This window comes from Pezoporus flaviventris, unplaced genomic scaffold, assembly GCF_033815535.1.
Source record: "Pezoporus flaviventris isolate CSIRO_AGI_PZ_B2104156 unplaced genomic scaffold, CSIRO_AGI_Pfla_v1 ptg000002l, whole genome shotgun sequence".
NCBI classification, from domain to species: domain Eukaryota; kingdom Metazoa; phylum Chordata; class Aves; order Psittaciformes; family Psittacidae; genus Pezoporus; species Pezoporus flaviventris.
In genome coordinates this window covers 31,146,199-31,173,866 of record NW_026892550.1, presented here as the reverse complement: position 1 = coordinate 31,173,866, position 27,668 = coordinate 31,146,199, and the positions used below count along the sequence as shown (strand labels likewise).

The 27,668-nt window shown below is 37.9% G+C and overlaps 1 protein-coding gene across 2 annotated transcripts; it reads right to left on the bottom strand.

Moving 5' to 3' along the window:
- Positions 1–240: 240 nt before the first annotated feature.
- Positions 241–24,001, bottom strand: CFAP97 (cilia and flagella associated protein 97). 2 transcript variants are annotated; one of them, XM_061474054.1, is made up of 7 exons: positions 23,943–23,993; positions 23,319–23,372; positions 22,226–23,116; positions 22,066–22,137; positions 10,171–10,433; positions 2,832–2,982; positions 241–2,150 (listed from the first exon to the last, which is right to left on the bottom strand). In XM_061474054.1, the coding sequence occupies exons 3-7, from the start codon at positions 23,094–23,096 to the stop codon at positions 2,020–2,022; spliced, it is 1,488 nt and encodes a 495-aa protein (XP_061330038.1). In that variant the 5' UTR covers positions 23,097–23,116; positions 23,319–23,372; positions 23,943–23,993; the 3' UTR covers positions 241–2,019. The 2 variants fall into 2 exon arrangements, with proteins under 2 accessions (XP_061330038.1, XP_061330048.1); XM_061474064.1 differs by lacking the exon at positions 23,319–23,372 and having other exon boundaries at positions 23,943–24,001.
- Positions 24,002–27,668: the final 3,667 nt, after the last annotated feature.

The window sequence follows — 27,668 nt, the reverse complement described above, 5'->3', positions numbered from 1 at the left end:
AAACAGGACATTTTGCTATAAAAATTTCTATGAGATTATCTAACTTAATGAAGACCTGTCAATATGGCTTATTTTTAAAAAGCCATACAAAAGTCACTAACTGATAAAGTGTATCAATGAATAAACAGACTCTTTGCATTTTCTTCCCCTAGATGTAGTACCAAACACTTCTCCTGTGACCTCCTTCACACTTCAGTACCTATTATAAAATTCTGAAAGAAGCACTGCAGTGACAAACAATTCATGTTAAATATTTTATTTCTTATGATATACAAAAATCACATATAAAATTGACAGTCTTTCATACCAAAGTTAAATAAAATAAAATTAAGCAATTAAAAGTAATCCATCTGGTCAATTCGATCACAGAAAAACATTACCATATGAACATTCAAAAGTATTGAACTGTGAGCCTAATATTCACATTAAAGGACTAAAATATTTAAATAGTGAGTAATTTTAATGAGCACAATAGTACAAATAAATACATCAGCACTATGCAAAAAAAATTCCTTACAGTCCCTATCAATGAATAATAATGGCAATAAAAACCTGTCTGCCATAACGCTGCTTAAAGTTCAAATACTGTCAAACAGCTGCATTTGATCTGCAGGTCATCAAGTGCAGAAGCTCTGCCAAACTATCACACAGGACCAAAGAAAATGTTTGTTACAAGGCAGAATACCTGAAAGCCTATGCCCTCATGCAAGCACGAGCAAAGAATAATAAACTTTCCTTTTCACAGGGCTAAGACCCAGCATTACTAAACACAGCTGGGTTTGGTTTTTCCCTTTATGCACAACACAGAGAGATTTCCTGTTACCTCTCCTGGGAAGAAGCTGGGGAAACAAGCAAGGTTCCAGCAACATCCATGGATAGTGACATCACAATTTATGCTTTTTATAAAACTACAGTCCTACAAAAGAAGCTCACTGAAAGTCTGCCTTTATGCATAGAAATAAAGCATACCATCTACTATTTGCAATTACTGATTTCACTAGATTTTGCTCCCCTTGTAAACAGATGTTGCAACTGAAGCTTATCTGACATTACAAGTATTTGGTATGAACATGAAGTTAAAACACAGTTTAAGAGCATAACAAGGTTTTCTGTTTTCTGCTTTTATTTATTTTTAAATCCTGGTTAATAGTTCCTCTCAAAATCAGATGTTCATGTTGCCTGCAGCTCAAGTTTGCATTTCCCCACCAAGAATGGCAAGGATCTTCAAAAGTATGGCCATGAAATATTTCCCTTGCTTAGTATTTTCTAGCTTGCAAAGTAACTAAAACTTACTCTTGTTTAGAATGAATCTGAACTATTGTTCACTTCAGTCTTTGCTCTTGTTCAAGTAGCATCAGATGCTTCTTTCCTATATGAAGGTTCCAAAATTCTTTTAAATCTGGAAGAGACACAGCCTTGGATACAAAACAAACATTCAACACCTGAAGTGCAAGAGTGGCAGAACATCTTCTGCAGTCTTAATATTCTAGCTAACCATGCAGGAATACACAATCTGCTTTTCACCCCTTCATACTGCTGTAAAGAGAAGATTCCTTCAGTCACAAGAACATGACCACAAAGCTCAGAAGGCTTACCTAAAGCCAGGATGAAATGCAAGGAACTAAGGACAATCCAGGAATTAAGCATATGAGTTTAATGCAATGTTTTAAAGTATTATTAAAGGTTTTCTTTACATCTTGTGCCTGTAGTGCAGCAATGCTGTCCTTCCATGTTACAGATACAAATGCCACTTATGATCTGAGAATAACATAGTAATTAGCATTTTCTATTTAACTTGACCATTTAAATACCTCTTTCTCTTTCATAAGTTTTTCCTGTCAGGAACACACCTACTGAAGTGAAAGTGTTCACTTAAAACCATTTTATAAGCAATTATATCATACGCAATGCATTTTAATCACTCAACAATGCAAAAAATATTTTTGCCCATGGAATTTACAAAAGCACTAAAACATAAAAGGCCGAGTATCATCTCAGAATGCGAGGCAAAGAACGCATTTATAACCAAGCGGCACGAACAGTAGTGGGTTTAGGTCTCTGTAATGCCCCACTGGCTGAATCAGGTATGGGTTTTTCATTCCTCTGGCTCATTGTACTTGGTACAGCGGATGCTCTTGAATAGGATGCTCCTGTTAACACACACACACATGCACGCACAAAGAGAGTGAGAATGCTTATGCTCAGTAAAACAGAAAATGTCATGCTATATTAGTACTGCAACACTCATTACCATAGTTTCCAGAGGAAAAAAAAAAAAAATCTGGAAACACCAACAAATCACAGTAAGTTGAATACAAACCCAAAACATTATGAGCTGTTCAAAATGCTCAGGACAAGGAATACAAGCCCATGCCCTAGTGCTGTGCTTCTTTAACCTGATGTGTATGGCCCTATGGGGACGCATGATCTACTTCCAAATATTACACACACAATTTCTGAGAGAAACAGTAGATTCACTGAATGAGAATTTGAATCTTCTTTGGGGTTTTTGTGTTGGGGTTTTTCTTTTCCCCCTTGTGTTCTCCTCTCGATAAAGGCTATTGGCAAAATGAGACCTTCTTGGAAAAGACTATTAACGAGGTAATTTCTTAGAAATTTAATATAGTAAGTAAACGATGCATATGGTCATCATACTTTTGGTATGGCTAAAAAAATTCATGTTAAAAGATTTTTGTGTGATAAACGATCAGTCTAAGGAAGAGAAAAGAACTTATCTGCTATTCCTAGCAGTAAGTGCTTCACAATTCTGAATTATAAAAAGATAGACACATGCAAAGAAATGCAAGAATCTGCAACTTCCATGTACTTACTTAAAGGACTAAGATGGCTCAAAGCAGATTTTCCTCTTCTTACAGAAGGCGAAGAACCTATGTAACTCATCTGGCGCTGATAGTCCAGCAGTTGTTCATTACGCCTCATACCAGGTGTTGGTTTCACTGATTCCAGTCTTTTCAGGAGTGCCTTAGTATCAAAGAAAAATATCATCAAGAAAGAGAAAGAATGAATAAGAAGCCACAAAAACAAACATTCACAAATAGATTTTTATGTGAACTGCAATAAATCCCTTGATTTTTAGAACTGTACAACATGAACTCCTCCACTGGGATGATCATGGGCTATTCTTGCATTCAATTCTTTTCTCAGTATTATGACACAAATAGTAACTATCCCTTACATATTAATTCTATGTTGAGCACATCTTTAGTACCCTGTAGTTCTTTCTACTTTACTGTAACTTGAAACACATCTGTTTGGCAGTAGTAAAAGTGGTGGGAAGACAGGCTGAACTCTTCTAATCCCACCTTTGGTTACTCCTCTCCTCTAAACTTCCAGAAGGACAAGAACTTGGTGGCTTTTGGGCGTTTCTTTTTTTTAACAAATCTTTGCTTTGCAAACCTAGTTAGACCATTTTATATTGCCCTAGATCCCCAGAGAAAATTACTGACACAATTCTGTGAAAGTAATGTCAAAAGGAAAGCAGATTCACATGACACTATTTTATCCACAATGTAATTCTAAGGGTTGAAAATCAGTTGAAATTATTGTTATAGACATCCTTTCTTCTTGTTAAAATTAACCCTTGCAATCATGCAGTAGCATTAGATTAGAACTGCTATGACACAGTATTTGTAAAATAGTCTCCCAATCTGCATAACTACATCTACTTGAAAGAGGATTTACTGGTTTTAGAATTTACATAATTAAAAAAAAAAAAAAAACCAAAAAAAAACCAACCCTACCAAACCAAACCACAACACAAAAAACCCACCCCTAAACTGATGTCAGGACAAATCTGAAAGTACCCAGCTACATACAACTTCACACATATTTTGCCTCCAGTAATTGCCTCACATAAATCTACACTTCAGTTTGTTTGATGGCCTTCAAACATTTGGCAATGACACAATCATTCCTGTTCAAGGTTATGACGTGCATCCTACCAAATGTGGACAACGCAAACTGTGATTAAATAAGTCTCCAAGGTACTTAAAATAACTCTGTTAATAAGGATGTATGGTCTAGATGCATACTCATATGGCAGAAATAAAGAATCTGTCTGTATAGCCATTAAACTGCACTTTGTATGATCATTCTTCCCCACTCCCGATCTGTGGTTTGTTTTTATTCTTAGAATAAAAAAATAACAGAAAGTGACTTAGAATATAGTATAATATTCACAGGATGTCACTGTCCAGCTGTAATAGGAATCTACAAACTCTTGGTAGTTTATGCATGGGCACTGAGAAAGGACAAGTGATTCTGGCTTAGACAAAGTATGTCACAAGTGCTTGTACCAAGTGCCAGTCAGTTCATCATCAAGTGGAAACACCGAAGTAAGCAAAAGTCAAAGGAAGGACTTCAGCTAGAAATAGCTCTTCACTAAAGCCAGCTGCGTAACATTAAATGGTAGACTTGGCTCCAAATGTTACATCAAGTATTTTACTCAACTCCAGCTGCATTTCCTAATACACCACTACCTACATTTAGACTTGCAGAGATTACTTATCTGCCTTCAGTATTAAAAATGGAAGCTCTCTATATGGTTAGTTCAATCACAAATGGATTGGGTAAATTGTAGAAGTAACTTCCCTATGAGAATAGAGCATGTTTCAGCACTGCACTGCAACTATAACAGCCTCATAGAATTTGCACACCTTAACAGGGCAGTAATTTCAAGCTTGATTCTGAACATAATATGCCTACTTTATTCTAATTTAAATAGAATTCTCTGCTTTTGCTTTTTATGCCTGTATTTTGACAGGTACCAACCCATTACCAAAGCAAAAAGAGAGACCTCTCAGCACTACAGTATTACTTTTTGAAGAGGTTAGCACTGCACTTGATACAGTCCTGAGCTACAGAAAGAGAAGATACAGATTCTGTGGTGCAGAAGTGTTCTAAGAAAAGCTCTTCTAGAGAATGAGAGAATAGCTCCTGTGGTTCCCTTGCCTGCTGCTGTGAATTGTACCAAGGGCACATTAACTTACATGCTATTTGCAGTTGCGAATTTTGCAGTTTGGAGAACAGCCTGGTGTATACAGAAATTAACTCATCAACACAGTTGTAATGGCAGTCCTGACCTACTGTATCTATAACCCAGAACTAATTTGATTGTTATATTTTTATTACCAACCTTACAATCTTGAGGTCCCTAACAGAAGAAATATCTTGTTCAATGGTACAAGTACCTTGAACAAATGTTCTTTTTCAATTATACATAGAAATCTACTAATTCTTTCATCATGCTCTACTTTTGAGAAATGGACTGAAGAACACTGCCAGTCTCCTTGTTCTTTGGAAGTGCTAAATCTCTGAAGCCCTAATCCTATGTCACTAAAGTAAACAGAAATTTTGTCATTGATCTGAATGACCAAAGAATCAGATCCTATGACAGATCTGGATGTTTAGAACCAAATATATATTCTCAATCAGATGTAAGGAATAAGAAAAAAAAAAAAGGAGGAAAAAAAACCCCACACTAATGGACTAATGGCAGGAATGTCATTAGTTGCTCTAACCTGCACTGTAGTTCCTCAGAGCTCTTGATTCAAGTCCATACATACATAATATCGTATCACTGATGACCTCCTGACCTGACAAAAGCCTCCCCAAGCTTCTATTTCCCCCCATCTTCTTTTACTTTATTAAAACAATTTACAATAAAAGCAGAACATTAACAAGGGGGGGGGGGGGGGGGGGGGAAATCACAGAAGGTGCTCCTGCATTACTAATGGGATAGTCCTCTATAAATCTAGGCATCTGGACATAGATTAGTATCTAGAAAGACACTAAAATACATACCGTCAGTGACAGGAAACATCAGATTGCCAACAACTGGAGAACAAAGGAACCTGGCACTGTAGCAAAAGATTGCTGCTATACAGTGGGCTATGATAAATGCTACTAATCCAATTTTGGGCTTATCAGGAGAGTACTAATTTTAATGCTCTCAGTCAGACAAAGGCAGAGGGGGGTTGTTAATCAGAACACAGTTTTCTGCAGCTACACTGAAAAAGGAAGAAAAGAATAACTGCAAATACAGCACTCCTGAATTGAGTTTGGAGAAAAGGTAAAACAGCATTACTTTTTCTTGGTTTACTTTGCTTCTTAAACGCATGAAGGCTTCAGTTTCACCTCTTCTGAATCCTAACCAGCTGACCAGTGTGCCTTGACAGCTGTTCCAATTTATTTATATTATGCCTCCTCTAATGTCACTGATGTTAGTGACCACACTGTCCCTTTGCAGAGTCCAGGTGGGGGAAGGGGAAGGAAGTAACAACATATTCAAGCACAGTTTTCTGTTCTTATCAGTACAGGTAATGGTCATTTTCTTCAACTGCCAGTTGCATTAGTTAGCTCTAACCTGACAAACTGAATGTCAAAAACTCCTTAAGTTCTTCAACATACAGGAAAGTCTTTTTAACTGAACAGCTACCAGGTTTTTCCTGTGGGTGGCATCACCACAGTGGATGTAGGCTAAGAGTACAGTGTGCAAAGTAATAAAATTTTGTTTGAACTGCCAATAATAAAGACTGATGTCTTCATTATAATTACCACAGCAGTATTCAGGAGTCTCCAGTAGGTCAGGAATCAGCAGACCACAAAAATCCCGACCACAAAACCACAAAGAGCCTGTAACCTACATACTAAGATCACAGAATTGCACTACATTTGCACCTTACTGCAGTATATCTTAGCCAGGCACATCTATGTGCCAATCCCACCTCCTGATAACCTCCTCTAAGGAGAGGGGCATGGAAACTTCTTTTCTCCTTTTGTTTTTTTTGGGCTGCACTTTGTAATCTCGGGAACTACCAGTGTTTTGTCTTTAGTCTTGGCATACAATGGCTCTGAATCCAGTATGTGGAAAAAAAACCTGTGTGCTTCAGTTCCTCACAAAACTTTGTGTGCCTGAGTTTCTAAGGAGCCACCAACCAAACCTAAGTACTTCTGAGCTCCTGGGAAGACCAAGAAGACTACGTTCTCTTTCACAACTGCATTCCCAACAGCTTTCTCCTCCAGACTGAGACCAGTAAGGTGGAACAACCTTAGTACTCTTTCTACAGCCAGCTAAACATGCTGCATCTGAGGCCTGAGCATCTGATGAGGGTGGTCTTTGGGGACAGAACAAAGTGAAGGCAGAGAAAAAGCAGTGTGGAGCACATCGAGGGAAGGAAGTACAAGGGACCCAGGCGCAACCCTGATGGACCAGTGCCTCCTCCCTCCTGCTTCTTGTCACACCTACAAGTTACTCCCTGGTGGCAGCATGACACAGATGGCAGGACAGGCACAGCACAGGATCAAAGGCTGTGGCTCAAGATAAGGTATATTCTTTGTATTGGTGGCACGCAGTTAGGGGGATGGCCAGAGGCACTATTCCTCCCTTGCCTTTTCTCCCAACCCAATTACCACAGCCCATCAACACCATTAAATCAAGTGGAGGCAAATGAATGCAGTCATTTATAGCAATACAAGACTTGCATTTGTAAAGGAGGTTCAGGTTTTCCAGCAAGACAAAAGGCAGACTGCAAGAGAAGGAAAACTGTTTTGCTGAAGGATTTTTGTGCTTGTAAAGGCCACAATAAATAGAGCAAGTGGTAGAGGGAAGCACTGATGACATCTGCAGCACAGATGGCTTCAGGAACCAAGCAGGTGTAAAGAGAAAGCCTTGGCACAGTAAGTGGTTACTTTAATTTGTGAGGGAAGGTGACTATACTGGAACTGGGATCAGTTGTATCTGTGTGGCTTCAGGTACATTTTAGGGGAGTGTGTCATGGGGGAATGAACAACATGGAGTGTTCTGTGCAGTTAGTCATATGGAGTAGGAATAATGCACAGGGATGCAAGGAAGACCAAATATCCACAAAAAGAGAGAACACACTCATCCCCTTTGATCTAAAGTTTGAGAACTGTTGTCCCTGACCTGCTGAGAACTTCCAGTGTTAACTCAAAATCATCACTTGTTCCCTAGGGACATGGCTGAACACAGCAGTTTAGGTTACTGAGGTCATCTAACACCTAAATCCTAGCCAGAATTAATAAAAATGATGCACAGTGATCTATTTTGCTAACTGTGCTTTTTCTATAAATTTCTAGTCACTATCTTATAACTACTGTTTTTCAGAACAAGGCATCTTTTTATGCCATCATAACTTTTTATAGCAGCGTCTGTGAGAGCAAGATATACTCAAAACTGTTTAGCCCCTTGCACAGAGTACTGTTGTACATTTCTATTCTTGAATTACTTACAAAACCTGTATCCTTCTCCAACAAACATTTCACAAAGGTGTATCAAACAGCATATCCTGTATACAGTACCTCAGACCCTGTATAGAAAAATCCTCCCAAGTAATAGAAGAACGATTACTAAGGAAGTTCCATGGAATTCCAGCTCTTCAGTCTAGAAAGGTGAAGAAAACTGCTGACCAGAAGAAAACAAGTTCATAAAGCATACACTTTCAGCTATACAAAGCAAGCCCCCTCATCAATGGGCATGATAGGGCAGCTCTTTCCTATGCAGTCTCTGAGAAAGCATGTCATACTTGTAATCCCAAGTAGTGCTAGAAATTCAGTTTATTAGAACCGCGACGCTTTAGGTGCCCATACACTTCAAACAGAATAAGAAAGTAAACAGAACTGCTCAAAAGTGATACCAATGTTAAACAAAACACACACTTCCAAACAGGAGAGCAGTATCTACCATCCTGAGTTGGGGGAAAAAGGGTAAACCAAATGTTTTATAGCCTAAAATAGCACTATGTCCTAACATAAATTCTAAGAAATTATTCTGATGTCAAACATGTCTTCAGCAGTATGAGTGGACAACAACTAAAGAATAAATTAACAAGTTAATGAAGGATATTATTTCTTGGACTACAAGCAACCACCATTAATCTCTAATAGTTACTGGAACAGCAACATGTGAAATGTCAATGTATCTGCTTAGGTTTGCTGAATTTTTGATCTGAAGGTTGCAAAGGCAAGACATTCTTGGATAAATATTGCAGTATGTCATAAAAGAAAATGTTTGTACACCTTCATTTACTCAAAGACACTATAAAATATCATATACATTAATTTACAGTGATTATTTATTATGTAGCATAGCATATTATTAAGCGACTGTGACACAGCTCTTCCTCCCCATAGATTAAGGATACACTCTTACTACCAAAGTTCATGTGGAAGAGCAAATCCTGCTCTCAACATTTTAAACAAAAAACAACCACTGAAAAAAACCCCAACCCCACAATACAAGAAAGCCCTCCCACCAACCTAAACACACCAAAGCCTAAAAGCATTTCTCCTCAGACAATAGGATTTATCACACATCTGAAACAAGTATTTATGTGAAATTCTTTTAGTGTGTAAATATAACGTTCTTTTGGCTAACCCTACTCTAGTGGAGCAGAGGAGAAAGTTTTAAGAATCTAGATATCGGAAAGCTCGAAGAAGTAAAACCTAATGTATTTTCCTGAATAGGCTGACTGTACTTCCTCCATATTGAATCAGTATCTTTATCTAACCATATAAAGGAAAATTGCAACCTACACACGAAAAATAAGTTAATAAACTACTTCCACTATAAGTTCTCCAAATATTTTAACTATATTTTAATCTCCTTTTCAAAGACAGTAATGAACAACTAGGAGACATGAAAATGACATTGTATGTATTACAGTTCAATTACTAAAAATCTTATGCAAACCAGTATTATTTTTTAATTTGACAACTCTGCCAATATCCTTATAAATGAGTCTGAATTTCTGTTTTCCACAAAAGGTATTGTGATTGCCCTTACATTCAAATACTGTGACAAGCAGTAACCATGATGCATGAAGCAGGACAAACAGTCAAATTGCTATACAAAGTTATGAGCATATTAACAGTAATGGTTTTGTTCCACTTAAATTGAGTGATACTGAAGTAAAGCAGACTCATAAATTAGAAACTATTTTCCTCTTAAAAAGCATCATTCCTCCCCCCCAAAACACATGAACAATCATGCAAACAGCGTAGTAAGAGAAATTCATTGCAGACTTACTGCAATAAAGCTCCAAGTGCTGCCTTACCAGTTTTGTAAGTATTCAGTAGTCTGACAACAAATAGTCCTCTATTTACTGATCCAAATCAGTTCTCAGAACTTACCAGGTTCTCTCTTTCAATTCTTTGCTGCTCCTTTTGCCTGTTGAGGGCACTGTGGTACAATTTAGGAGGTGGCAGAGATGGCTTCTTCAACGGGGTACTTCTCCTTGGCTTTGCAGACTGTCTGGACAGTTCTTTTAGCAACCTTTGGTTTTCCCGATCAATCTTTTTTACTTCTTCACTTGTGAAAGAATAATTTCTCCTTCTTCCTTTAGACGGGTGATTAATGTTCAGCTTCTGATCTTTTTTCTCCAATTGTAGGAAAGCTTTAAAATGGAATAAAATACTCAGGTTAAAAACCCAAACCAAGCACAAATATTGCATCCTATTATTGGAATTTATTTACAGACATGAAAAAAAACAAGCTATGTTTCACCTCCCTCCACCTGAATTCCAGATTTAGGCATTTCAGAATTTTTCAGTGATGTTCAGTTGTCTTCAGTACATTGATTTTAAAAAAGGTTCACCACAAAAATCAAGCCTCATTTTGGCCTTAGTTTAAATCCATCTGCTTCCTTCTCACCAGGAATCCCCCTCCTCCTCATTTATGACCAATAATAAAGAGCAATTGAACAGCTGCAGCAAATAATTGTGCAACACAAAGGAATATGCACACAGCTTGTATCTGTAAGCATCTGTGTGGAATCAGAATATAGATCAGCCTTATGTGCACAGTTGTTTCTTCTGCAGTCAGTATTCCTGATCCCTCCCTTCAACTCTAATCACTCCTGATCTCTACCTTTACCTGTATCCTTGCCCAACTTTTATACTGACACAACACGCTCAGACATCCATCCTCAAATGTTTCTACTTGAGTTACTATGGTACTGGCAATCAGCACAGGCAATTATATGCAAATGGGGCTACCATTATACTGAACTAAAGCAGCACTGAACAACCATCATCACAGGGCTATCATCTGAGGCACCTATATAGGCATCGGAGAAGTTTTCGAAGCCATAGAAAACACATCTCAAGAAGCCAGGACTACAAATAACCTTCAGAACCAAGAATTAAACCATAAATTAATAGTTAGATATTTGTACACGGAAAGAGATTTAAGTTTTGCTCCAAGGTTATCCAAAATATCTCTCATCTGAGAGATAGAACAGAAATGATGTTCCAGACAGGAAACATACTGGGGAAGCGACACTCAGAGATACAAAATGCATTTCTTGAAGTGATTTTGTTGATCCTTAGCTCCTACAGTGATCCTACATCATGTTGCTGCAGGAATTGTAAAGGGAAAGATGAAAATTAAATTTAATTGATGGAGAGAAATGAATGAGCATACATAAGACAAGAAAAATTACTGGGGCATGGCAATTTAAACCAGTAAAAAGCAAGGGATCAAGATATGAGGTTGCAAGATAAAAGAACAAAGAATGCACACTTAAAAATACACAGCAAAACAGGCCTGCACAACTGTAAAATAACATAAATGGAAAGCCTCACTCTCAGTCAGAGCCAGCTATGTTTATCATAGCTCCAGTGGAGCTTTGCTACTGACCTATTTCTAAGCCTTTGCTTCCTAAACCTCTGGAGGCCATCTTCTGGGAACTACTGTAAGCTTTCTGCTGTCATGATATCACCCTATCAAACCACTGCATTATCTGTGGCACAGGAATGGCGGTACCAGGTTAGATCAAACAAGATTTTTGGACCTCAGACACAGACAAGGAAGCCTTACTCAAGCCGTTCCCACATTCCTTCAATAGCACAGTGCCTCCAGGAGATACCACTCACTTTTATCCCTAGAAGCCCAACACAATTTAAAAAAGCATCCAAAGGAGAAGCTCTGAGAAAAGCAGAAATAAAGAACCAACCAACCAAAAAGCCACAACAAAGCAAACCCCTACAAACTAGGCATGCAGTAATACTTCCTCAACAAACACTTCCAGCATCAGCAATTTTTTGGCAAGGGATGTCTGTCTGAGGCAGCCTTTAATAGCTAAAAAACCTCAAAGAATGATGAGCGTGTTCTTACTTCAAAACAACATTAAAACTTTCATGCAGTATCTCAACTAGTTTATGCCAGAATTGATGCAAATATTGCTGATGTCTTGGTGATATTCAGAAACCGTATCAAGAATTCAAAATCCAAACAGTTAATGAATCTCGAAATCAGTAAACTTGCACCATCAGTACAGTAGACAATATAAGCAAGAAGTGTCCCTAGGCAGCTCTTAACTGTGAGGTTGTTCACTTTAGCAAATATAGTTTTCATTTGTCAAGAGAAAATGCAGATCACCTCAAAAGCAGACACACAGCAAACTAGTGCAGGTCAAGTGTGCCAACCAACAGGTTAATAAAGTAAAAATATCTTGAAAAGCATCTTTAAAATTCAGCAAGTTATTCATAAGGGAAGACTAGGACAGCCATCACCACCACTTGAGGAGACAAACCTGGGATGAGATTCATCTGGATACACCTACAAGGGACAAAAAAGAAATGCACAGAAAATAACTAGAGCCACACAATTCACATGATAACATCAAGCTGCAATGTGTTTCTCAGTACAAAATAATTATGTCCTTATGGGAACATGCAAAACCAGCACTGCAGAACACAGCTGGTAGAAAGTAATTTGAACAACCATTTGAGGAAGGCACTTACTATACATCACGTTACATAATTGATAACTGTATTATCACAAAGCTATGAAAGACAATTTCATCTTTTGCCTTACATCCATAGTATCTCACAGGTTAAACAAGAATGCACATCAGATGCAAGGCTGTGGCAAAGAACAGTTGTTCAGCTGAAGTCTTGGCCTACCTTTCTGGCACCAATGCTGCTGGTGAGGCAGTCTTTTACAAAAGACATTTAAGCTTCAGAATAACTGTCAGTGCAAATTCCAAACAGCTCTTTTTTTCTGTGAAAGGTGTGAGCTAGTTAAATTCCATTTAAGGCAATGGCATTCTGAATGAGGACATTTTTAATTAGAAATATAGGTTTCGTGTTTTCACTGGTATATCACTGTTTTAATTCTGTATAAGGTAGCTGGAGAATGTATACTCATATGATGCAGTTAAGAACTATAATCAGTGAACAGACCAGAAACAGATAAATAAGCATCGAGATAATTATCTTCTGATTTGCTCATTTTTTTCTGGAAAAACCCTTATCAGCTGTGATTAAAAAAACAAACCAAACCAAACCCAAACAAAAATCAGAATAATGGCATGGAACAAACATTTCCTGCAATGCTGGACAGTAAATGCTTTCAGAAATAATGAAACAATGAACCCTGCAGCGATAGCTACACTGTGTTGTCACTCAGCTCTCCAGAAGGCAGTGGTACGCAACTTCTGCAGCACTAAATACCACCAGGATTTTACCAGAAGCTCTCAACTAGTGTGAATGCAAATCTATATACATTGCTACCCATTGCTCTACCAGATGCTACTACTTATATATATGCAAATATATATAAAATTTTACTAACTTTACTCTCGCATTTCAGCTTCACCACTCACATTCCCTCAACACACAGGCTTTTTTCATTCCTCTTTCTTTCTCCTTTCCTTAGCCTCTCACAAGACTTTTTTCTTTCAACATATTTTCCTTTTACTGTGCCTCATCCAAACCTTTTACCCTCTCCACAAAGACAGCTTTTCTCATTTGCGGAAGGCAGAAAAGAGACTCCAGCCTACTTTCTTCATTATGCTGTTCATTTTTAGCCTCACTAATTTATACTTACATAGTGTAGAAACCGACTTTACTGCTACCAACAGCTTTTTAACAACTCTTGAGGTTAAGGATTTGCTAAAAGTGATAATACTGGATTTATCACAACTCAAAAGAAACATTATTAGTAAGTGAAAGAATTGTTAAAATCACAGTGAAGATTCTGCTGTGAAGTTTGTCCTGGGTTCAGCAGTAGCAGTCATGTTTCTCCTTCTTGGTAGCTGGTGCAGTGCAGTGTTTTGACTTCCAGCCTGGGAACAGAGCTGATAGCGATGTTTTGGTTTGGCCAAGGACTTTGTGAGCCTCATGCTCTGCCAGGGAGGAGGGGAAGCCAGGAGGAAGCAGAGACAGGACACCTGACCCAAACTGGCCAAAGAGGTATTCTATACCACAGCACATCATGCCCAGGATGTAACTGGGCGTTAGCCGGAAGGGCTGGGAGACTGCAGGGTTGGAGGAGGTATGGGTTGGTGCTTGGTCGGGCCGGGGCGGGGGGCAAGTTATCGGTCGGCTGGTGGTGAGGTGTTGTATTCTCTTCCCTTGCTATTTCCTTTATCACTGTTATTACTGGTGGGAGCAGCAGTGATCTCTGTTATACCTTAGTTACTAAACTGTTCTTATCTCAACCTGTGGGAGTTGCATTCTTTTCGATTCTCCTCTCCATCCCTCTGGGAGTAGGGGGAGGGAAAGAAGGGCAGAAGTGAGCGAACAAGCCCTCTGCCTGGTTTTAAACCACAAGTTATTCAGTGAAGCCTCTCCAGAAGACTTCCAAAAACCAGTGCCTAATCTCTGTTGAATTACAGAAGAGCATTAAATTTGCACTAAAAGTTCGGACCAAATACAACATGTGCAGCAGCAAGTTTTCTTTAAGGGGACAGAGTTAAAAAAAAAAAAAAAAAAAATCAATCTGAACTCTGAAACTCTCTAGTTCCTCACTAATTTCATCAGTTCCTCAACAGATCTTTTTATAGTTAGCCTGCTGTATGACTTAAAAGCCACATGGGAAATATCACAAGTAGTTCTTTGCAGCAACAGCGATGCAGTACACCAAGGCACTGGGTCAGATAACATATTTAATGTAGTTGATTTGTTGTTCTCCAATCTGATTAAGTTAATAAAATGGAGTTGTGTTCTACTTAGTTCAGATCTATGTTAAAGAAGAATTTAAGCTGCAAACTCCACTTTAAGACAAATAGTAACCATCTGAAGCCTATCCATAGATAATCTTTTCCAAACCGCAGCAAATGCAACACTGGCCTCCTTAGCAACCGTGTGACAGAAGAGTTTAAAGTTTAGTACAAAAGAGACAAGCAATAGAATGCATACTGTATCACTTACTGAAAGAGGATAACTAATACTACAGGATAAATGCCTGTTCTGAACAACAAAAAAAAAAAAAAATCAGAAGGGGGGCATCCATGAAATCACTACTCCTTATACAATGCTCAAATAAACCACAGCAGTAGTCTAATGAAGCAGTGAGCAAAAGGTCCTGCAGGTCTTCCTGAAGCAGTGGTGACACTATTTCCACAGTCCAGCATGACCACAGAACTTCACATCCACAGTAAGTTTCCAGTACTTTCCAAGTTACCTGGCTGAAAATCTGCCCTAACTGAATTCTGCACAACTCATACAGCATCATATTCCTATCCTCTGCACACATACTATGACAGAAAACGAGGCAATCCACAGGAGGCATGCATGTCAAGTATGCACTGAATGTACTTTAGCATTCACTGGCAACAACACTGCTTTCATGACAAAGGCAGTAGGTGCCTAGATGTGGTCAGTAAAGCCTAAAAACCAGGGACAATTCACTATCAATAAACCAGAAAGAACCAGAAAAGGTAAATGCATTTATTCTAAATGCTACTAAGTCTTTCAGCTGCAGTTAGTGTTATGTAACTCAAGTATTTGAGTTTCAAAGTTATTTCAATGATTTATTCAACAATGCACCTACACTACTCTTTAATCACAATGCTTAAGTGTCAGAATCATTTATACGACTATTTTTGCAGTGGCCAATGACGACATGAGACAACACTACAGTTTAAGGCTGTAATTTAAGTTTGTAAAGAGTTTGTAAGTTTTGGAACAATTAAATATGATTTACCTGTAGTTTCATACTCTTATGAGGAGGTAATAAGTAATTTAACTACATCCCTACTTACCACTTCACTGTCAGCCAGACCATAAACTAATAATTTGGGGGAAGGGAATAAACAAGCAGCAGCATTTGCATCAAGACTCGCACAGTGTGTAGTCTGCTTCTCATTTACTGGTAAGCAGGGAAAAGAAAATTCTCTGGTATTCACAGGATTTCTATAAAAGATGGTTTCCATGGAGAGACACCTGACTTGCTTTTAAGCAATAAACAAGCTGTTTATTGCTTTCAGTTTGTAGGCATTGAAATGACCTTGCAGAGTGAGAAAGGCCAAATCTTACATAAAATACAAATGGTAAGTAGCAAGTCGAATGCATTACGACAGGATGAGACAGCTGTCCTAATGGTATTATGGCTAAAATTAAAGTCACACATTTTTCAGTGGGTCTGTTGCAATCCCAGTAGAGGAAAAATGCACTTCAGTGCTTATGCTTTTGAGTTTGCCTGGTGTTTTGTTTTATACTTCTCCACTGCCACTTCCGTATCACATTCAAAAAACCCAAGAGGATTAAATCACAGTTCTTCATCAACATCTAACAGTTTCAGTCTAAAACTATTCCCCTGTGCTATCCCTAAACAACTATTTCCTAGAATACCCATTCTTTCGAGTCACAGAACTCTTTAAAAAGGATTTTGGAGAATTCATTGTTTGATGTTTAAGAAATGGAGCATGTGCTTTTCAAGTACAGGTTTTCCCTATTTGAATATGCTTAAATAGGACTGCTAGCTATTACTTGATGTCATGAGAAAGACAACAGATACCTTACATGTGCATGATTTTTCTTCCCCCAAATAACATATTTTCTTACAGATGTTGAAAAGTGTGGATCTCTTTACACTCTGAAAGAGTTGCAATCTGATTTCAAACTCTAAAGAATAAGCTGATAATCACTCTTTTACCTCAAGTTACTAGACCTGCAAAAATGATGCATATGTATACACATACAAACACAATTAGTTCAAACTAAAACCCACATGTTCAACTGTTATGTATATATTTAAGAGTTCAAATTTAGATATTGTTTTGCAGTTATTCTACAAATCCATTAGCTCATTGTGACTGAGCACACAGATAACGTATCTCCAAGAGGAGAAAATTTCAGTTATAAAAAACCTTCTATTTCCTGAGTGGCAAATTATAGGAAAAAAAATAAAATTAAAGCAATTGCTTTATGTTCAGTTGAAGCTGCTATTTAGTTTTCTACAATACCTTTTATTCAGAAAGACAGAGCTTTTACTTTCATACTAATGATATATCAGTGCTGTTCACCAAGTTAGCTCTGACTGCTTTACAATAGAAAAGCTAAAGCACAGAAGAGGCAAGAAGATTTATTAGGGAGCATATAGGTCAGTGAGAGCTTCAAGGATACAACTCAGGTTCTCAGCCTGTAGCCCACTGTCCTACTTACCCCCACGCACCACCTCTTCAAGTTAATAATAGCTAATACCATGGATTTACAGACTAATTCTCACAGACACTTCTGTAAAATAAGCAGGTATCAACCCCATTTTACAGAGAAGAAAACACAAAGTGCTGAAGTCTTCACTCCACATACCTTGTATAATCCCATTACTACTACACTGATACCCAATATAAATTTGGATAAAGATACACAGCATTTTTAGCACACAACTCTGTATTCTGAACTACAGAAATTAGGAGACTTGTCTAAAGGCAGAGATTAAGTCTGTATCATAATGGGACGGAAATGGATGAGTGCTTAGTTCAAACTCATATGCTTAACCCAACTCTATCTGCATAACCTCAATTCCTTAAAATTACATGGAACATTAGATCATGATACAGGATCAAGCAAAACAGCATCAGAAGATTTCCCAACCTTTTCATTCCCAGCTTTCTAACATGGAATTTTATGAAACTACTTTCAAAACCAATTTTTGACAATCTATTCCTTTGCATTGACATATTTAATTCTCTTTTTGTGCTCAGACTACTCAAGAGTACAGCAGAGGAGATAACTCTGACATTTATTATTACGGGTTCTGAATACTGCTCTTAGTTACTATTTTAATTTTCTGAAATATCTTTAAAGTTTATAGCAAAGTGGAAACAGCAATGACTCACAAAAGACTTAGATACAAAAATCTATGTAACATCATGAAACAACTGAAGAACTGTATTTCTACCTGAAAATTTATAATCACACCTGTATTTTTTCTGTGCAGGTGGCAAAAAAAGAGAGGTTAAGGTTTATTTATTTAAAATATAAACCCTACTAACCTTGAGTAACTGAAATTTCAAGTACCTAGGTTCTTGACCACACTGATAAGATACTCAAATTCCTAATTAGTGCGGCTGTCTGACTCCCCAGTGCTATAATAGTTCTTACAGTCATAAACTATAATGACAACGGCTACATGACATCAGTCTTAGCACTGTAACAAAATCATGTAAGCCTCCTAAGTATTGACTTCATGTCTGTAAAAATGAGAGGATTCAAGTATCATGTGTTTAGTAGTTATACATATTTTAAATAAGTATGCCACCCAAACAGCAAGAGATTTTCATGAACAGAACTAAAAACCACTAGCAAGATCAAACAGTTCAGCAGTTCACAGTTACCAAAAGAGCATCAGAGATATACCCATGAATTTTTATGCACAATGCAGGAATAGTTTGTAAGTAATCACTAAGCCCAGTAACTTGAGCAACATGGTTCAGGCAGACCCAGACTGTAGCATCATCCAGGCTGGTTTTAGTTCTGCAGCCACAGGGTTCAGTATGAGCAAGCAAGGCATGCTCTGCTCCTCAGGAAGGGTACTACAAAGGGCTGCTCCCTCCACCTGAACTCCCAGTCACTCTGAACTGAACATCAGACACTGCCATGGGACTGATTTGGAAAAAAACAACAGATCGATCAGAAAAGTTCCAAGTTTACCCATTCACCTTACACTATCTCTGCTTTCATTATGGCCTGCAGTTTTGAGCAATACTGTTCCCACTACAAACTGTGGGCTCCTTACAACTGAAACAGTGTGAGCGTGCACTCCATACCTTAGCGCCCTGGGTAGCTTACAGGTACCTGGGCTCCACAATTTCTTCCCTATGTATATTTACCAGTCTTCCTTGCTGCATTTGCTCTCAGGAGTGTTCAGCTGCTCAAACACCCTTCCTACATCACGTGCATGCAAAGCCATGGCAGTTTAGCCACACAACCTGCAGGTTCTGAAAACTGCACATTTTACTGTACTTCTTCCTTTTCAAACAAGGTTCAACTCCCATCTAATAAATGTCAATATAAGGACTACATTCATTCATATGCTTAATTTGTCTTTGGCAACATGAAGAACTTGCTTCTCTACAGTTTTCAAGCAAAATTTTCACCCCCAGCTACTGTTACCACAGAGATTTCTGCCATCTTTACTAAAACTAGTTATTTTCCCATTGGACAAACAGGCTCCACAGCAAGTTACAGACCTGGTAACACTCACTTCTGAAAGTTGTCATTTTACATATGCTGTTACTGATGTTGTAACCAAGTGTTACCACATATCTTTATTAATCTCTTGTTCAGACTTATGGTCTGACCCAATATTCTGGTTTGGTCAATATTCAGAATATTTCTAAAATCAGTGGTAGAGCCGCACAGCAATACCCACCTAAAAAGCATTCAAAGTGCACTATACAGCACAGAGACCATAATATTTCCAACTAAAATTATACTATTTGTGAGATTTATAATGCTATGCTCAGCATAGCATAACTTAAAATTTGGCTTCTATCAAGCACAAGCAAAGCTTTAGGAGTTGCAAGGGCATGGCATTTTTTAAAATCTAAACATTACTTTTTAACATGTTTATAAAATTAAATTTGCAATGAGCACAAATACATAAAGGTATATATAATACTGTACAATTTTTTCTAAATGCTTCAAATTAATTCTATTTTAAGAAACACAAACTATATTGTTATGTAATAACCAGACTCTTGTTCTAGTCCAAAACTTGTTCTTTGAACACCATGTGCTTTTAACAGATTTCTTCCCTTTTTTCTTGTGATTTTTTTAATACAAGAGATTCTAGTCTTCACAAATGCTCACATTACTCATGCACAGAATTGTACAAATTGCCCCTTAGAAACAATGCACTAACACATCACACTGAAATTCTACAGGTTTCTGGATGCATTGGGAAATTAAACTCACCTAACTGCTTCAGGCCAGCTATAATACAAGCATATCTGACAAAAAACTTAACATGAAATGCTTCATCAGTACAGATTACTGGAAGGATATTATACTTTAAAACCAAATTTGAGACTTACTAATGATCATTTAAATACTCTCTCATGCACTCAGGTCTGAGCTTATACTGTTCCCACTCAAAACATTATTTAAGCCTATGCAGTTCTGAGGAACATCTAATGCAGACTGGGAGTGGTGCGCAATGATTTGGATTTTATATTTTTTTTAAATGAGTATGGAAAAACCTGGAAGCAATAACTCAGAATAGTATTACCTCCTATTTTCCCAGACTAGTTACTTTCCACCATTAATAATCCTGCCCCATTTAAACTTCAAAATACGCAAAGTAATTAAGCTATGTTGTGCTTGCCAACTTAAGAGAGGCACTTGGGAGTAATATGCACACTAATTAGGAACATTAACTGCCATACTATGTGAATTCTAGTTCATTACTCAATCTTTTTTTTCCCCAGTTTCAGGAGAAAACCACACACACCGCCAACAGAGATTCATCTCTGAGAATACTCTGAGCTATAATACCCATTTGTTTTAGGGATGAAATGATTCCTTCCATAACCAGTAGGTGTTAAATAGCTTCTTGCTATCAGGAAACAAAGATGTAAGACATTATAATTTCAACTGCCTAGCAACAACTCTAACATTATGTTTTGATAAGTGGTTAGAGCCTTTTCTAGTACAAGGACTGTCTGAGATGAGAATCGGCTCTACCTTTCTTGATGGCTAGCTCTGCTTTTTTTACCAGCTCTGCTTTTATTTTTACCAGCGGAAATAAGGTTTTCTTTCCTTATAAGTAAATTCCTCACTTCTACTCATAAGTTAAATGATGCATACAATATATTTTGAATTTTTACCCACTGGAGGCTCTAATTTGGTAAGGTACGAAGTGAATAAAGGCGACACACAAACTTTTAGTGTGCCATGGCCTATAGCAATACAGCAAACATGGGTTGAAATGTACAAGGCTTACACTGTGGGAATCTTTCCTGACCTGAGATCACCAGATTTCTTGACTTAACCCTCTCTTACTCTATAGATTTTACTACTGAAAGCTCTGGGGCATGAAAAGAAGCAGAAAAGCACTGTGTAGACCTTAAAATACACACGTGAAGTCATTCAGTTCATTGTCATCCCATATTGAATACTTACAATGAATGCAGTGAGATTCCAAGTTCTGTCTCTCAGACTTCATTATCAAGATTTATTTAATCTATCAGCAAGAAGCAATCACTCAAGATTATCTCTTATGTTTCCTCTTTAAAATACCTTTACTCAACTTCATGGTATTTTAGAAAGAAGATACTTATTTCAGAAAAAGAATCTCAAGTAATTCCATTTAATTATCAAAAAGGTACCATAAGTTTAAATAAATGAATGCTATTTATCATGCAGTGTAGTTTTAAACTGCCTTTCAATTTTGAAAGTTAATAACCCAGCAATTTATCAGAAAAGTTGGTGTTTTAATTTAGATAGTAAACTATGGCATAGTCCAGTAAACCTTGATTTCTCAAAATGCATATGCTGTTTTATCACAGAATTTGTTAATACATCAAAATCTTATTTAGAGATTCATCACATCCGTGTATCTTACGTCTACGTATATGCATAACAACACATGCTCATACACATGCTCCTTTCCCCTGTAGAATCAGTACTGCTTACACATGTACAATTTCAAAGAATTAGATCAACACAGCTTAATCACAAATAAGTTTCAAAACACATGTGGCACATTAAAACCTCATTCTCCTCTCTAAGTACTCAGCTGTACTCAACAATGTACAGCCATCATACTTTTTACAAAGAAAAAATTAAAGTCACCTTTCAAAAGCTGATTCAGGTCCATGGCATCATGCAAGACTTTCTGATTACATCTGCGATCAAACTCGGAATCTACTGAAAAAAACAGAGGTATAAGATTGGATTTCCCCACCACAAAGGCTTAAAAATTTTGTGTTGTACTTAAATTCTGCAAAATTACCATGTAATTCTTGATTCACATTTTCCTGTCTTTTTACTTTAAGTTTCTTATCATTTGATGCTGCAAGTTCAAAGGACTGGATGGGACTGATGTCTGGAGTTGACAGAGGTGTTACATCAGTTACTGTGTCTTCAGACTCCTCCAAGTAGTCAACAGGCTTTGGTTTTCCTTCTAGTAATTTCATTGCTGAGTCAGATTTTTGTTTTGGAGACAGAAGAGCATTTCTACAAGGATTCCTCTTTGAGGAAGAATGAGATGAATCCGATAAACAGCTATCAGAATCTGTATCAGAACCATCTGTATCTGAGCTTGAGGATGAGGATGAAGAAGAAGATGATGAAGAGGAGGAAGAGGAGGAAGAGGAGGAGAAGCTGATATTAGTGTATTTTTTGCTAACCTTTTTCATGTTGTTTGACTGCTTAGCTGACTTTGGTCTAACCTTCTGGTTTTTCTCATCATCACTACTATCTTCTTCATCTGTAAAATAATCTTCTTCACCTTCTTTAACTATCTTGGGGATTCCAGCAGGAACATTCTCTAGTATTTCACTACTTGATGCGGATGTCATTCCAGAAGCACCTGCATTCTCTGCAACTAGAGAAAGTGACAAAGATGAAGCTTCTTCAAGACAACCTGTGTTATTTTCCAGGGACTGATCCTTCTGAAAATCTTTCTGCTTTTCTTCACTTTCCTCCTCATAACACCCTGTATCCTTTGAAATAGAAACCAAGTTGGAGTCTGTAAGAGCTGTCATCATACTTTCTTTCTCTACGCATTCACCGTTTTCTTCAGCTTTTTTTTTCTCTTCCTCAAAATCACTGTCAAAGAAAGCATGATCCACTTCATCTGACAGATCTTCAAACCGGTCCATGCTGAATCAGGAAGTGTTACCTGCAACCATCAAAAAAGGTTTTCAAAGGTTAGCATAAAACCAGATCCAAATACACTGTCAGGGTAATATTTTTGTTCTTCACTCTTTCAGCTCTAGTAATATATAATTCTGCAGTTAATTATTTACATATTATTTACATATAATTCCCTACCACATGTAACCTAAACCAGAAGAGAGCAAAGCAGAATTTTTTGGCATCACCTGTAGAATACAGGAATTATTTATTTAGCAAGTACAAGTGAGGCAAAGTCCATTCTATGAAGAAAATAAATACAGCAAGTACAGCGTTAAAACAAACCCTTTTCTTCTCCATGATGAAAGGCTTTTATTACTCAAGACACTAACATCTCATCAGTTCATAGCTTCAGACAGATCATGACAGATTGGTAAAAGCGGGCATGTGCTATGTTTCACTTGTCACAAGCATTTCATATAGTTAGCATTGTTGCACGTGTAAGAGCATAAGGGGATAAGACAAAAACCAGGTTTGCATGTGGATGCAGACCAACTTGAAATATAGCTTGAAATATAAAGTTGAGTGTAATAAACTAAAAATACATGGATGCATGCATGTAATGTGACTACTGCAAAGGAGTCTAACAGTATCTCGTTGGCTATAATATGTGTTCATATCACAGCTTCTCAGATATCTCTCTTCTGGGCACAATCTCTTAAGTGAGGATAGGATTTAACTCGAGACAATGGAAAAGAGCAGCGCAGAGATGGCAAAAGATGATTATAGATAGCCTGTACATTTCTTTCTACCATTAGCACCACCCAAGGAGCACACATTTTCCTACTCCGCATAACTCAGGAATAGCTTACCTGCCAGTGGGCTGTTTTCCATAAAGACTGAGCCGTAACTGATTCACGGACACCAACCACTGTTATAGGAGAACTGAAGTTTAGCAGTGTGACCGACCAAGGAGCAGCAGTTGTAACACCAGTCATCTCATTGCCAAATGCTCCTTCCACTTTTCTGGCACAACCACCTAATTTTGCTTGTCAATCTTGCCCAAATTAATACATTGGCTGCGCATGCACATATACACCCTCACCCCACCCTTATATACAGGGCACAGTGTAATTTTATTCCTGGGAGAAGCACACAATTCTGCTACATTATGAATTTTAAAATACAGAATCAACAAGTGATATTCTGAAATCCCAAGAAAACTGTCAAATACTTATCATTGACTGCTAATTCCAATGACTACTGTATTGATTTATAAAAAGTGTATGCTTTTTGTGGCTTTAGCCATGAAACTCTCTAACACAAATATGATCAACTCAAATAAACAGGCTGGCCATTAATTATCCACCAGTTCTTTTATTACTGTAGTATTTCTTCCCATGTAATTCTCTGCCTCTCACCCCTTATTTCTTGTAACACCCACCCATAGCCCCAGCCAAGCACACCTATTCATCTTCATCTTTTCCTCGGTGCAGTTCCTCCTAGTTCATACCACTTTTTAATCCCTTCACCTTTAAACACCAAGTTTGACCTATTTAAGATCAAAAATCAAGGAGAACATGCAGTCTGGATGTCTGGCATTTGGAATATTTGGGGAGGTAATGCCTAACAGCAGGCCTTCAAGCACTGCTGCAATATAAAGTATCTCAAAAGTAAGACATTACATAAAAAGTGATATAGTGAGGATGCAGATTTAAGTGTGGTTTGAACAAAAACTGCCTTTTCATACGATTTTTTGAATGTTAGAAACTAACACAAAATACATAAGGTTCAAGGTGTTCTAACCTTGGTTAAACCTTAACATTATCCAATCAACCTTTCACTTTTTTAAATGCAGACCATTTGAAATACATGCACCAGAATACTGAGATAAATCACAGAAAAACTAAAAAAAAAAAAAAAAAAAGTGAAAAACAAGCCCCTTATGCCTGCTATGGGCTGAAATTTCTGATGTTACTGTGTGCACACTGTGCATCTCCACAAAGACCATAATACAGCACAGCTATAACACACACAAGATGAGTCAACAATGTTTCCCGCAACAAAAAGGAACAGGCAATCTCACGGTGTATTAACAAACGTATGTGAAGTATCAAAAGCAGTAATTATGTTCTATTCAGCTCCAAAAGGGCACCTTCTGGTTTAGGGTTATTAATTAATTGCTTTGTAGGTATAACTGATCCTGGAAGAAGTAAGCACACAGGCAATCTTCTCCCAGCCCACACAATATGCTCTCACAGATGGCACCTCTCCTTTCAACTGGAAATTTCTACCTCTTCAGACCAGGGACCCACTCTGCTGAACTCAGAAAGCAAAAACAGGTGTTCAAGAGCTGAGGGGCTGGAAGGTTAAAGTCTTTTGATTAAAATATTGATATTATTGGTGGTACATGATCTTTAGGCCACTCCAAAATCCTCCAACTCTACTTACTCCTTATTGCCCCTCTGTCCTGCCTCCTTAATTCTGCTGACTTTCAAATCACCTCTTTGTACAGTGAACTCGGGAAAGAGTACCTGTATCATCTGACTAACATTTTCAAAAACATCAATCATTAAACAAATTACTGTGTAAAACCACACTAGTTAAAACCCCACCCACCTCTTTTTTCTTCCTCCCTTCCTCAATTTTTGGCTGAGGCTTAAAAAGAACAAAACCAAACCAACCAACCAAACAAGCAAAAAAAAACCCAAAAACACAAAAAACAAACACCACCAACAACAGAAAAAAAAACCAAACATGTGACAATAGACAATGATAAAAATTTTAAGACAGTTAGAAAAGTCCAGCTTCTGAGGGTTTGTTTAGTTTAAGAAGGGAAACACGAGGAAACCTAAGTCTTCAAACCTGTAAAACAGACTAACCCAAAACTTAAGTGTTCTCAGATACAATCAACTAGTGGTAAAGATCAACTAGTGCATCTGCTTCCAAACATGTGACAAACCACACATGCCCAGCCCTACCTACCTCCTCTTTAATTGCAATTTTCATTTTTGCTAGAAAGAAACAACAAAGCATGCGAAGGAGGAAATAGACCTCTCAGGAAACTACTTTCCTTGAGGGAAACCACAATGAATGAAACAACCAGCCTGTTTAGTAGATAGTCTGGTTTTCCAAGCTCAGAGCACAACATCTGCCATAGCTGTTCTGTATACCATATGGTCTCCAAACTTGGCTACCAGTTTCCACAATCCAAACCATGTATTCATAACCAGTATACAAAACACAAGGCCTCAACCCCAGCTCAGAACAAACTCCAACACTACAAATCTACCCAAGCTCTGCTCCTCCACATTTACACATCCTGCACCAGACCTGTTCTTACACCCCAAGGTGAAAGGCTGGTTGAGGCACAGGCAAGTTATTCTGCAAAACACCACAAAGCAGACAGAGGCTGGAATTAGAATCACAGAAAAATACAGCTTTGAAGGGATTCTCTTGACATGATCTAGTCCAGTCCACTGCTCAAAGCAGGGTCAGCTTAAAAGTTTTGTTTGGTCTTGTTCAGCAAAGTCTGCAAAAATTCCAAGGATGAGCACTTCGTGTCCTATGTGGGCATCTGCTCCAGTGCTTACCAACCCTCACTGTGATTTTTTTCTTCTTTAATCAGAATTTCCCATGTCATAACTTGCAACTCTTAGCTTCTAACCTTCCATGGTGCACCTCCAAGAAAAATCCGATTCTGTCCAGTGACAGGTAACCATGTTGCTGCTGCTGCTAACTGCCTGAACATAATAACATGGGGTAAATCCCTTTGCTCAGATTACAACCTCCATATAAGTATTTACTGCTGATTTATGCCAAACTTCTTGCTGTTGGCTGAGACAGCAGACTTGCACCTGAACTGAATAATCTGAAACAGTCGTGGAACCAACATCTGCCTTTCACAGACCAGATCAGACAGTACCCAATTCAAGCTCATATCAGAACTACCATTGTTTCTAGTGCACCTGAAACCACTTACCCACCCGATTCTTAGCTGGCTCCCTATGATTTCACCAATTTTTGTCTCTCATAGCTAGAGAAGAGGAAAGAGGTAAGACCTGCTACTACAGATCTGTGGGGTCAGTATATCCAGCCATTGCTGCCCCTTTTCCTCTGTAGTGTTGTCTTTTGTTTGCTCCTCCCCACCTCCCCATTTTGTTTATTTGTTTGTTTTTTCCCTGGTTCTCTCTGCTGGACACAAAGGAAAACATTTTTCTCTGTGTATTGCAAGATACAGCAGCCGAACAGCAGTTCTGTCTTCAAATAGAGGTAGGTTCACTGGAGACAATCCAAAGTACTTTGGAGTCCTTTTAAAAGGATTCCAACAGAAAGCCCTGAATCTCCTGGCTATTTCAAGCAAGGATTCAGCTCAAAAAATGGGCACAAAAAAGTCCTGGAGAAGAGTCAACTGCCATCATCTGTTAGAACAAATGAAAGCACATAACCACCAGAGAGCCCTAGATGACTTCAGGGCAAAGGCTTTCAAGTAAATGTACAAGGGAGAGAGGGAGGAAGGAAAAAGAAAGGAAAAAAAAAAAGTGGTTCTTATTGAGCCAAAAAAAAGTGCCACCTGCCCTACTACGAAAAACTGCAAT

What these genes read in the sequence shown, in the direction of transcription:
- CFAP97 (XM_061474064.1), bottom strand. Translation starts at nt 23,096, where the DNA reads ATGGACCGGTTTGAAGATCTGTCAGATGAAGTGGATCATGCTTTCTTT. An exon ending in CCTGAATCAGCTTTTGAAAG is followed by an intron (nt 10,434 to 22,065) that starts GTGACTTTAATT and finishes TCCATTTTAAAG; the next exon opens with CTTTCCTACAATTGGAGAAA. An exon ending in GAGCCATCTTAGTCCTTTAA is followed by an intron (nt 2,151 to 2,831) that starts GTAAGTACATGG and finishes GTGTGTTAACAG; the next exon opens with GAGCATCCTATTCAAGAGCA.